General features: G+C 43.3%; 1 protein-coding gene and 1 non-coding gene across 3 annotated transcripts in view; both read right to left on the bottom strand.

Annotated features, from left to right (window-relative positions):
• LOC142577251 (carnitine O-acetyltransferase-like) overlaps positions 1-11,375 on the bottom strand; it is a 68,473-nt gene extending 57,098 nt beyond the window's left edge. For both annotated transcript variants that reach the window (XM_075687085.1, XM_075687086.1), the window contains exons 1-6: positions 11,213-11,375; positions 10,656-10,844; positions 7,626-7,712; positions 7,026-7,144; positions 6,880-6,933; positions 921-1,086 (exon numbers count right to left, since the gene is read on the bottom strand). In XM_075687085.1, the coding sequence (XP_075543200.1) occupies positions 921-1,086; positions 6,880-6,933; positions 7,026-7,144; positions 7,626-7,712; positions 10,656-10,844; positions 11,213-11,257 (660 nt within the window). In that variant the 5' untranslated portion in view covers positions 11,258-11,375. The remainder of the gene's footprint in view (positions 1-920; positions 1,087-6,879; positions 6,934-7,025; positions 7,145-7,625; positions 7,713-10,655; positions 10,845-11,212) is intronic.
• Positions 8,623-8,697, bottom strand: TRNAS-GGA (transfer RNA serine (anticodon GGA)). Its single transcript has one exon. It is a non-coding gene; the product is annotated as a tRNA-Ser (tRNA).
• Positions 11,376-13,029: the final 1,654 nt, after the last annotated feature.

The raw sequence follows: 13,029 nt of genomic DNA, 5'->3' as shown, positions 1-13,029 counted from the left end.
TGTTTGGTCCTACAACCCTATTGTTCTCTCTGTCTCTATACCCGCCGTGGTGGCTTAGTAGCTATGGTGCAGCGTTGCTAAGCACGAGTTCGCGGGATCAAATCGCAGCAGCCACGGCGGCATTTCAAGCGGGGCAAAATGTAAAAACACCCATGTTCCGTTAGCAGGGAGCCCATTAAAAAAACCCCAGGTGGTCAAAATTAAACCGGAGTCCCCCACTACGGCATGCCTCATAATCACAATGTGGTCTTGGCACATAAATGTTTGCTTTATCAATACTGTCTACATGTGAAAATATTGCTCATGGTTGCCAGAACCTATGTCCCAGCTACACAACACATCTGTAAAAGGCGCAGAGCTGAAGCGGCCCAGTTGCTAGGCATTGCTGGCCCCAGACAGTGTGCATGCACCGTGCTTCAGCAACACGAACTTTACGCCTTACATAATGGTTCTTTTCTCCATTCTTTTGTGCAATTACAACACAACATTATTAAGGCCAGTTCCCGACTGACAAAACGAAATCTCACCTCAAGAACTGCTCCACAGTGCTGAAACAAATTTTTCTGCGAATTTCCACCAGTAGCGCATTAGCTGTCGTCTGCTATGGCAGGGTCGACATAGGCGGCGCCACTCTCGAGGCCGCACTGGCCGTGCCGAGCGATGGAGTGGAACGGAGGAGGAGGCAAGTGGTTGGCACTACTTTTACTTTTAATTACACTGAGGAGCTTTATTTTGGCAACCACTGCCACAGTACCCATACTTTCAGCCCCGCTCGGAGTACAACAAAAAATGATATATCCTGGCCCTTGTAAAGTGTTAATTGTTACTTGTTGGGCGTTAATTATGACTTCACACTGCAAAAGTGAAGTTCCTTACTTCTGCTCGATCATTCCAAAATACCTGAAAAACAGTTTCCATACCTCATTGTTGTGCACGACCAGCACATGTTTAGGTGGACTGTCACTGAGAAAATAGGTTTCCAAGCTATCCTGTTTGACACCTGGGACACGGCATGTGCTGAAGATTTTTTGGTACTGGGACATGTCCAAAGGATGCTTGCCCATCATTTCTGGAGCCAACTGTTGCCTAGCCAGGAAAACAAGGTTTGTTTCTCTTTTTAAACTGTTCCTCCATGACAACCACCACAAAGAAGAAATCTTAGAACTTCTATAGCATTTCTGACGCAAAATCCTCCCCAGTCTTTGACCAATTTCTTTAGTGAGCACTCTGCACCACTGTAATTAAAACACAAATAAGTAAAACATTGACAGTACATATCTAGCACAATGATGTTTCATAGTTTCGAAGGAATTTTCCATCCTGTGCTGGGCAGACTCCATTATTTAGGTTCCAGAAATGAAAGTACTATTGTCAAATGTATGAAAAGATTTCCTAGTCTTCAAACATTAAGAAGGAAGTACTGCTATAATTTCTTGAGCAGCTTACCGTATTTACTCGAATCTAATGCTCACCTTTCTTCCAATAAAACGGGTCCAAAAATTGCATTCGCATTAGAATTGAGTACGACCCTAAAACCGAATTACCATCTTGCCATTGGCATTCGAAAAATGACCACCTCGAACGCACTTCTAGCCAGCTGCCATAGTTTCCTCCATGTGCATACCTCCATGTTGTACGTGTAACCAGGCACTGGTGTAACCTAGTTTATCACCTGTCTTCCCGTTTTCTACGTTCATTCAATCAGCATGGAAGCGCTGACTGCGAAGACACGCCGAGTCCACCATGATGCCGCATTTAAAAGGAAAGTTATCGTGTGCATGGAGACGGACGGAAATCGGGCCGCATCACGGGCGTTCGGAGTTCCCGAAACTTGCATGCGGGACTGGTGCAAACAGAAGGAGAATATTTTCGCCAGCAAAGCAATAAGAAAGGGTTTCAGTGGACTGAAGCAGGGCCGCTTCGCCGAAATAGAAGAGCTGCTCGCGGAATACGCGCAAGAGCAGCGAGCGGCACAGCGGCCTGTGACGACCGATCTGCACAAAGTACAGGCGATGCAGTTAGCCCTACAGAAAAGGCTTACGCGGAGTGACTTCGAAGCGAGCAGGTACTGGCTATCAAATTTTATGAAAACAAACGGCTTTTCTCTTCGAAGGCAGACAGGGATATGCCAAAAAGTGCCCAAAGAATATGAAGAGAAATTGCACAGTTTTCAGCGGTACATTTTGAGGTTGCGCCATAGAAACAGCTACCACTTTGGACATATTAGAAATGGTGATCAGGCACCGCTCTACTTTGACATGCCTGCCACCACAACCGTTGAAAAGAAGGGGGCGAAGCAAGTGCGCATTTTGTCTTCCAGCCACGAAAAAACTAGAGTCCCTGCAATGCTTTGTTGCACTGCGGATGGGCACAAGCTGCCCCCGTATCTTATCTTCAGACGGAAGATGCTCCCGAAAGGAATCGTGTTTCTGAGTTGCGTGATTGTGCGCGCAAATAAAAAAGGTTGGATGACCACACACTTCATCGCTGACTGGATTGATAACGTTTGGCGAAAGAGACCCGGTGGCAGTTTGGGTCTGCGTGGGATGCTTGTGCTCGACGCGTTCAGCTGCCACCTTGACCAGCGCATCAAGGACAAGCCGACCTTGTCGTGATAACCGGCGGCATGACATCACAGCTCCAGCCACTCGATGTTTGTTTGAGCAAGCCAGTGAAAGATACGAGTTTGGGCGCTCTACACCAAATGGCTTGTCAGTGGCTGCCACGAATTCATGTCCGCCAATAAAATGAAGTGTGCCTCACTGCAGGACTTTGCTGGATGGGTGAAAGCAGCATGGTGCATGATCCCGTCTGCCATGGTTAACAGGGCCTTTAAAAAGTGCGGGATTTCGAATGCCATGAACAGCACCGAGGATGATATGCTTTGGTCTGTTGATAGCAATAAGGAGTTGTCTGATAGCGACGATGAGTGACATCTATTGTCCCACGATGAGCAAAACGTGAACAAGATGAATGCAGGAGCCAACGTTTCGACAAGTGGACTTGTCTTCTTCAAGGCGACGTGCGCTTTCCTTGCCACAGTATATCTACTGTGGCACCTTTCCTCGCTACAGCATATATACTGTGGCGAGGAAAGCGCACGTCGCCTTGAAGAAGACAAGTCCACTTGTCGAAACATTGGCTCCTGCATTCACCTTGTTCACATTTTGCTCATCGTCTTGAATTTCCATCTCCCGCATTCCCCGCCTTTTCCCTATTGTCCCACGTGACTTGTGCCGGTGCAGTTAAAATCTTGGCGGCAAGCCACGCCGCTTCCATTTGTGCTTTTATTCATCGCAACTTTATGTGTATTGGGAATAAATCGGTGGTTTCCAAATGAGAGAAAATAGTATTTCTATATGAAAGCACGAGGTGCACGACATTGTACTCTTTTTTTTTTCATTTTTTGGTCACGGAAAACGGGTGCGCGTTATAATCGAGGGAGCATTAGAATCGAGTACATACGGCATTTGTAAACTAGAGACAAAAATGCAGGGAAAATATTACTACACAGTCATAGTCTATAATGCCCCGCATGCGCTTCAATGGACTAAAAGCCACAAGAGGCACAAAAGTTGATTTCTGGTCGTAGTTCTAGAACACAATGCCATGCTCAAGTGCACTAGAGGCAGTATATGTGGTACAAAGACTACCTGTCCAAACTTTTTTTACCTATAAACTTCCATTAAGCTTGTACTGTTTGTGTATTAGGCTTTTTGCTCAAACTAGTAGCAGCTTAAAAAATATGACAGAAACAAATTTCTTGTACCTGGCAAGCCAAAAAGACACTGTAAATGCCACTATCCTGGGCAATGTAACTTTATCACTCATAATAACAGGTGAAAAGATTACTTTTATTTGATGCATCTGTGCCTCTATAACCCAGTACCGGTGCACCTGAAGATGTGTTGTAATATTTTTATGAGAATTTGTCCATTGTGTTTAACAGATTGTGTTTATGTAGTCCAATGTTAGTAATATCGATAAGCGAGTACAATAACAACAGCACACCAGCATGACAGAGAAGCTGACAAATGCAGCATCAGCCTTTAGAAAATATTTTGTTTACAAAGGTAATCGTTATGTGGCTCACACTTTCAGAACTGTTAAGCAACTTCTATGATAATACAGTCGAACCCACTTATAACAATAATCAAGTGCCACGAAAATTCCATTATTATAACCCATAATTGTTATAACCGGGTTGCATGAAAAAATCAAAATAGGGAGATAGCAGAGCTGATGTGAGAAGACTATAATGGCGAGGAGGCCAGTGCCCCTCCCCATCCTCCATCCATTTCCTCCATCTAGCTGCCAATTGTGTTCACTCGTTTAACTGCTTCCTGGGTGCTCCGATCGCGTGTAACAAGCCATGGCTGTAGGTGTTAAAGAATGGCACTGCTATAACAACTGCGAAGAAGTGTCCAGGGTGGCAAGCGATATGCGAGCACCGCCGAGGCATCGCTTTGGTGGCCCCGAAAGGGGCCTTTCAAAAATTGCGAGAAGGCTGCTGCAGCAGCCTGTCAGCTTGAAAAATCCAGAAGGAATGCTGAGGAGAGATCACCACAAGCATCTCGCCACGTACTTCTCACTGGCTTACACGAGAAAAGCTTATGTCCGTCAGCCTTGCACCCTATATGCGAAGCTTGCCGCCATCCTTCTCTAAGGCATACAAGTGCTCCAAGTGGTGCAGCGGAAGGTTCCTCGCGAAAACGAAGCCCCAGAGGGACTGAATCATCTGCCGGGCCTCCTGTGCCAGGCAGCCTGCCCTACCGCATCATCGCTGTCGTCGCCGTCACTATGTGATGTAAACACATTCGCGACGATCATCTCAACAGTTAGAAGCACTTAGTTTCCAAATCTATAGCCGCGTGCTTCCTTTTCACCAGCAACGTCGTGCATTGCCGATGCTCAGTGGGTGGATCAGCCATCTTCCGTTTCGGCGGCGAGACAAGCGAGGCTGAGAAACCGTGTGGCCAGGAACGACTTCGACGCAACCAACTATGAGGAACGCGAGCTATTAAGCTGTTTGCAGAACTGCGCTGAATGAGGAGAGAAGTGGTTCTTGAGGGAAGGAGGAAAGGCTAGCACTATCTTCTGCAACCCTTGCGGGAGCACAGCTCAGCGCCAGCAGGGAGGCGGAGGGGGGAGTACAGGATGAATGAGGAGCCAGCGAGCAACATGCGAGCAATCTGCTCACGGCGCAGTTGGCGCGGTCCATTCGTATTTCGGAGGGTGGGGCAGCACAGAGCTATGAATGCAGCCCACTCATGTTCAGAGGGGTGGAAGGGCAACGAGAGAGAGCCGCGCGGAGATGGCTAGAAAATGAGCGTGCGGCGGCTGCTGGAGCAGCAGCCCATCGTGCAGCAGCTCGAACTTCTCGCTTTCTTTTTTTCTTGTCAAGGATTTCGCATGTCACTGCCTTTCAGCTCGGACACTCAGCAGCCAGACTTCATCGTTATAACCAATAATGCCGCATCGAGGCATTGCAGTAAGCGGATTATTTAACCATGGAAAACATACAAAAGTTGGCAGTGCAGCAGCTTCTTATTGTTATAACCGATATATTGTTAAAACCGGTATCATTATAAGTGGGTTTGACTGTATATGTATATGCATTATTGCTATTCTTACATTTTACCTTCCATTAATTACCAAGTCAAGCCAAGTTTTGCCAGTAGTGCTCTTCTGACAGCACCAACACCCCCTTTACATGATATGAAATACTGTACTTTGTATCTCAAAGGCAGACAACACAACACTGGGAGCTTGCAAACTTGCATGTACCACCACATAATGAAGGACGCCACTAATCTAACATTCCATAATCTGACATTCCAGTCACCGCAACAGCAGTGCCGCTTGCTAGCGCGAGCTTATTTACATTGTACTATGCATTGCAAAGAGTGTAAATCCATATAACATATAAAAAAAAATTTAAACAAGAAACATGGTGCACCTATAATGACAGCTAACTTAAGCACACCAACCAGCGATGACATGGTGGGCTTCAAAGTACCCATGTTTCCCAGTAGAGTATTGCAGCTGGCAGTGTTACGTGACTCTTTCTGTCAATTTAAAATTATGTTCCTGCCCTAAGCCACTAACATCCTGTTAGACTGTCTCTACAAAGTTCATTAGTATTGTAGTTTCCACCAAAACCTCACGACACATTTTGTTCAGTTGTCAGTCCCTTCGAAACATTACTCCCAAACATGGCAGCACAGCACTATCGAGCACTATTGGAATTATTAACTCAATCTTCAATATGCAGATTGAACTTCCAGAGAAATATATAAAATATTTGTAACTCATGCAGGTGACATACATCAATTGCATACGTCACCTACTCCAAGTATACCATCTCAAAGCGTCCAAACGGTGGTTGTAAGGTTTTTCTAACTGCTTAAAAAGTTTCCCAAGTCAGCTCTTTAGAACAGAAATAGCACATAAGAAACGATGTACTCCAGCTGTTTTCCTTCATGATGACTGCTAACCAGTTCATTCACTGTTGCCCTTTGACTCATCGAAACAAAGCAACACTTACTACCAAAACATAACTCAGACATCCAATACTGCATATCAATTAACAATACCCATGGTGAAATCAACACAGTTAACAAATGCAATACGATCATACTATACTGTCAAGCATTCATAGTGGTACAAGAATATTACAGTATAAGCAATAGAATTTGGTCATGAGGATGATTCTTCTAAGAGAAAACAAGGGGGGAAGCATGTAATTAAAATTTTAATTTGCTAACTACAGGTCCAAAAATAAACAAATACGTCTAATAAATATGAAAGTATACAATTAGGGCACACATTTCAAACAGAGTGTGCTTCCCCATGTAAAATGCAGCTCTGAGGGCTCACCGTTCCACCAAGGCTTTGAAGTCTAGAGCTCCAGCAATAAGCAAAGCTGCATGCCTGCGAATTTAAATTAAGTCAATAAATTATTAATTTCCACAAGCCTGTACATAAATGCAATGGCGTTTCAAAGTGGATTGAGATTATTTTACCTGAGTTGGTCTTCTTTCTGTGTGAATGTCTGCCTAGGCAGTGCCATTGCAGGGTTTGAGTACACAACGACCGGCATCCTATATGTAAGGTAGGCTCCTTGCAACCACCAGTCTGCAAGCTAAAGACAAAGAAATTGTATATATTCACAGCAAAAATGAAACAAAAAAGAAGTCCATAGATTAAATTAAGGAATCATACAAATAATGTATCTGCACTTCACTAGTAAACATGTCCTTTTCATTATACCTTGCCCACGCAAAAGTACCTGATGGTGCAACAAGCCAAAAAAAAATTAATACTTCAGCAAGCATATTAAGAGTTTCACAGTATGGAAATACTGGAGTGGAATGTTCACCGACACTTTGTGGTAAAAACTGCTGCTCAGTGAGAAATTTGTGGCTGAGACTGCATAACTTTAAAAGCTTCAGCACCAGCAACCCGAGACTGATGTGAAACACACTTTCACTTCTTCACACAGAAAATCGTGGTGTACCTGTCACTACGAAATGTCCAGCAGCAGCTGAAATCCAGTTGACATTTGTTAGCACTTTCAGAAGCAAGCACCACTGTCAACAAAGAACAAGAATTCACATGCTAACCCAGTTTTCTGTAGATGCTGCTTTGGCTTCCAGCACCTTGTACAACTTCTCTCCTATTCCATTTGGCTTTCCAAACTCTTCTACAACCTGGGAAATGACAAGCCAATAAAAGCAAACATTACCATTTTGATTCATCCTTGGCTCAAATGCTTCCCAAAACAATGCAATTACTCGCACAGGCAATAAAAATTTGTTCAATCTATGGCCGGTATAAGATAAACATTCCTTCAGCTTTGTTCTACTCCTTTCTTATCATAGACCATTCATAACCAGACAATCGTGGTGATAATGTTGATGGACCACCACTTGAACCACTGACAAAGTGTGGAACGGAATATAATTGTTAAGTTAAACCAGCCTTGTTTGCCTACTGATAATAAAATGACATTTCTCTAAGCTCACCATTTTAAAAGTCATGACTATGGTGTGTGTCATTTTTTCTACTTGGCAATATATATAGAAGTGAATAAACTTCAGGGCTGTGTTCCTAGAACCAAGAAACTACAACTAAACCAATACAGCAGGCACTCAAGAACAACCTGCTGCCATGTATTTGAAAAACATGGCCAGAGCTTAAAGGCCTGAAAGCAGGCTACAGCTGGCACACAATTTAAAACTGGCCACATCGAAGGATTATAAATTATTTTTCATGCTCTCAAGGAATTGAGGCTCCGTAGTGTTTTTACTGGGTCGACAGCTTTTCAATGATTTCCTTCAGTACTCCTTTCAGAGGAACACTAAAGCGATATACTCAATCTGTTTAGGCTAATAAAATATTATTTCGAAACTCTACTTCAGTTCATTTCATGGCAACGGGTCAATTATTGGAAGAAAAAGTAAAGATCAGTGTTTGACGTAGCAGTTCTGCGGAAACCCGCAAGGTGGAGAGAAAGAATTAATAAAGGGAAAATCAGACATCCACCCATTCGTAGCAATTGTTACAAATGAAACCCATACGGGTTCCTCGAAAGAAAAGCCTCAGAGTTGAAGAAAAATTTGTCCTGGTCCGGGACTCGAACCCGGGACCACCGCCTTTCCGGGGCAGCCGCTCTACCATCTGAGCTAACCAGGCGGCTAGCAGATGGCAGGGCGAAGTTGAATTTGTCGACAACATGAAACAAAGGCAAGTGTTGGACGAAGTAGTTCTGCGGAAACCCGCAAGGTGCTACGAACAAGTGGATGTCTGATTTTCCCTTTATGAAAAAGTAAAGGCCACACTTCAATTTTTTTTTCTTTTATTTTTATATTTTTGCACCTATCTCAGTGTGACATCCCAGATTTCAAAGCATTTTTTTCATGTTTCGGCTGTTGTGGCCATTCTTGATACTTGCCAAGTTCAATCTTTGCCTCTTTCAAATAACAATGATAAAAAATTAGCTAGGCCAAAGCAGACACTGTCAAAGTCCATGACGACACAGCTAGCTGGTGCAGGAACATCAAAAAGGACCATTGCCATCAGTATATTGTTTTTGAGTCTTTTCTGGAAAGAACCACTTATTTTACTTTTGTAGAATGGTAATTTACTATTATAGTCCAAAAAATTTTTTTTCTTTAGTCTCCCTTTAATGCTTATGACTCGAAGCTAAGACAGCTACCCCTGTAAAGATTCCCCAACTGCAAACACACACACATGCACATTAATGGACATTCTATGCCACATAAGCAGCGACATCATTATAGCTTGTCTGCACACAACAAAATGCTGGTCAAACTTCCGAGTTTTTTAGCGGATCGATACAACCAACACTTGTCTGAAAAATGTTTCTGAACTGTTGGCTAACAAACCGACTTGCAGACACTCCATAGTACTAATAAGCCCCACAATTAGGCAAGCTTCCCATTTCTGCAAAACTTCAAAAAGTTTTGTTTTGGTTTTATAACATGTGAAAAGGAAGAAGAAAAAACAGCTCCCACATGCAGACAGAAGGAAGGATCTTTTCTCTGCAACAAATCTTTTGATGCAAGAAAACTTACTGTAGTTAAAGAGATTGCATTTTAATGATTAAAGGCACCTACACTCCCCAAGGGCACTCACTGACAGAGTGCCTATAAAATCAATCCACTATTGCAGTGTGATAGAATGCAAAATAAATTAAAGCAAGACCAGGACACAAATGTGCATCACACAACAAAATTTATTCGTAGCAAAGAGTTTCACTTTTATAAGGAAGATGCCAGTGTGTGCAAGCACATGTGCGCACCACAATAGGACCACAGAAATAATATTGTAAAAATACATGCCTATTTTAACATACAATCCAAGAATTTATGTTCAGTGCTGTGCAGTGCCACCAATATATCACCAATAATATGCATCTTCCTTGGAGGTACATTACAATAAAAGAAACAACATTTCTACAAGCGATACAGTGGTGGCAAGACACGCAGACAATATGAGGGCAAGAAAGAGAAATAGTATTTTGTTTAATAATTCAGCCTTCTGTCATCACAATTTAGGAACATCAACAACGCAGCAACAATAGTGGCACAATGGCTAATGTTGTTCGCTTCATGGATTGACGGGTTGGTAAAGAAAAGCAGGCTCATAGCATTATGATAGCGCCATTAGGGATCAAATGCAATGCCCTTTACCTCCAAGATTTCTGTACTGCTATAAGGAACGTAAAGCACTCCCTATTTTTATTTTGACAAAGCTGTCGAAAAATAATTCGACATATGCATACATAATTCGTTATAATTTTAGAAGCCAATGTCACTTCTAATTCATAATGCTTCGCAGCACCAGTTTGTTAAATAAAATGCATGTGCATAGTGACGGAGAAATAATTATATATTTATTTTGGCAAAAATTAGTAACTGCAAGAGGGCGCACAATGTGGCAGCGAAGTTTAGTACAGGCAGCCACAGACGATATTTAGCCACCTTCATAGTATAGTTTTTGCATATATAAAGTATGACCTTAAGCTAAACAGCACCTGTCATGGCCTTGTTTTGGTGCATTAAAGTTTGGTGCTTTGCTCTCCTAATCACTGCACTACGTTACACCAAAACAAATGTTTGCCTTTTTACCTTCGCTGTTTTCTCGAACTGGGCAGGCGTAACAAGTGGCTTGATCGACTCGACGTATCTCTGGAGCGTTTCTTGCAACGGCGGCACCGGCAACTTCATCAGATCTTTTTGTCTTGACATCATCGGTCCTAGTTGTGTTGTACACGTAGCCGCCGCTCGGTTTGAAACATTTTTGCTCAGTTCGTTCACCTAGAGAACAATAAAGAAGCGAATTAAAGTTCATGCTGCGCAAACTTTCCAATGTCTTTAAGTAAAGACATTGGAAGTGCGCAGAAGCTTGGCATCTTTCCTTCCATCTCAGAAAAAACAACTTTCCGGCCACAATTTCAAACACGTGTTGCGAGCTAAAGCAAAGATGACACAATCGTTTGTCTTAATGAAAGTACTTCCTCTCGATTGCAGTCTCAATACCCTGCAAACATGACGTGATTTAACAACCGTTGCTCAATGTATACAGACTAAAGCACTATCGGGGTGTTGTCGCGAATAGGCAACCGGTGAAAGAGATTGCCAACTTCACGCAGCCAAAGAGAATAAACGTAGGTGTTTAACGTTACCATTTTTCTGCGCGCACAGGCGAGAAGTGACCCACGAATGATCATCTCAGCTGGCAACGAACAGGTTTGGTCGTTTCTAAACTTCCTTGAGTTTTCTTCCTTTCACGTTTTGTCCTCAGCTGTTTTGTTTATGTTTTCATCGCGCAAGCAAAAGCGCAAACGAGACAAGCGTTGCTAACGATGGCAATGCCACTTACAAAACCATGCATCAAACCAAATAAAATATCGCGCGATTTTTGCTCGCATTAAACTGATAATAGTATGATATCACTTTATTTTGCTATTATTGAGTCCTAATTGGAGCAGTGGATTCGGCTATGAACCTTACGTATTATAGAAACAGACGACAATCAGCACCCATCACCAAAGTAACTAAGGCACTACGTGCTGCGCGCTATTGAAGATGTTTCCTTCAAATCCACCAGGAAATGAAAATGGACGAAGCTATCGGCGTTCTTCAGAGGAGTAAGTAAAGAAGAAAACATCACGCTGCAGTTGTGCAAAGTTGCACCTCCTTCGGGCAAACGCAAAAGTAAATTTAACGGTCGCGCACGGAGCAAGTCCCAATTAAACCAGCGCGTCTCATTTGAGAGCTAGCCGAACTAGCTGTGCCGCTGCTTATTGAGTATATCACCGAATGTTGTCTGCACAAGCTTTAGCAACTTGCTCGTCAACACCCACCGTCAGCCTCGCAAGGCACATCAACCGTCAAATGGCGGAATCACTTTGCGAGGCGCGGAGTTCATGCACTCCACACATCATTGTCCATCGTGACGTCTATGCGATTTGTCATGAGGTCATTGCGACGGAGATGACATCCAGGGAGCACCTCATGCAAACAATTCGGCACCTCGGCATTTGGTTTACATTATGGAGCCTACATATGATCTGTCTGCATGCCGTGAGGACGCCATGGCAGCGCGTGGTAGAGTCGTCGCATCCTTACGATGTACATTCTTAAAAGAGCTTGCACTCTTTGGGGCTTATTTTGTCCCATGACAATGACCGTCATCTGCCTTGTTTGCGGTCATGGCCGTACCCAGGAATTTTTTCCGGGTAGTGTTTGTTGTGTAAAACGGTGGCCATTTTGAAAGATCTGTACTGGCTCGACCTCGTGCGTGAATCAAGCACATCGCTTACATATGATAATTAGAGGGCACTTTTAAATGAGTTGTACCTAAATAAGTAAAAAAAATGGTGGGTTAAATTCTGGTTAAGGCAAGGAATATAAGTTTGGTTTATAACACCACCGAAGCCAGGGGCACCGCAGCCTGTGTTTTATGAACGAAATCTTAACTGGCTTAACTGCCCTTTACATGCCGTTAGCATGCGCCAAGCTGTGAGCAAAATAGTTTTCCACAGTCAGCGAATTTTTTTTTAACATGAAATGCTTTTAGATCCCGTTGTCGGCGACCTTCATGTGACCTTGAGCGAACAAACAGCCAGAGCCGTTATCCCGGCACTCAAACGGGAACATCCGGGCAAGTTTGCGAGAACAAAATGAGATCATCCGGGCGACCAGTCAAAACATAAAATAATGTAGTCTCTGGCCCTCAACAATTTGTACAGGACTGCATTAGATAGGCTATAGTCGGATATTAAGTCTGCAGTGAAGCCCCGCCCACGCCCTCATAACCACCAGCCACTGTTCCTCCGCGAGGCTGCAAATAGTTAGTACTTCAAACTTTTCCTGTTACCTAAATAAGGCGGTAACCACAAAAATAAAGTTATAAGCGCGTAATTTTATACATTTTCACTCGTCCATTATAGTGGAACGGCGAAAGCCTAATTCTTTATTGAACTGAAATAAAACGCTT

The sequence above is a fragment of the Dermacentor variabilis genome, chromosome 1, assembly GCF_050947875.1.
Source record: "Dermacentor variabilis isolate Ectoservices chromosome 1, ASM5094787v1, whole genome shotgun sequence".
NCBI classification, from domain to species: domain Eukaryota; kingdom Metazoa; phylum Arthropoda; class Arachnida; order Ixodida; family Ixodidae; genus Dermacentor; species Dermacentor variabilis.
Note: the sequence above shows the minus strand (reverse complement) of the source record. Positions and strands in the feature narration are given on the sequence as shown.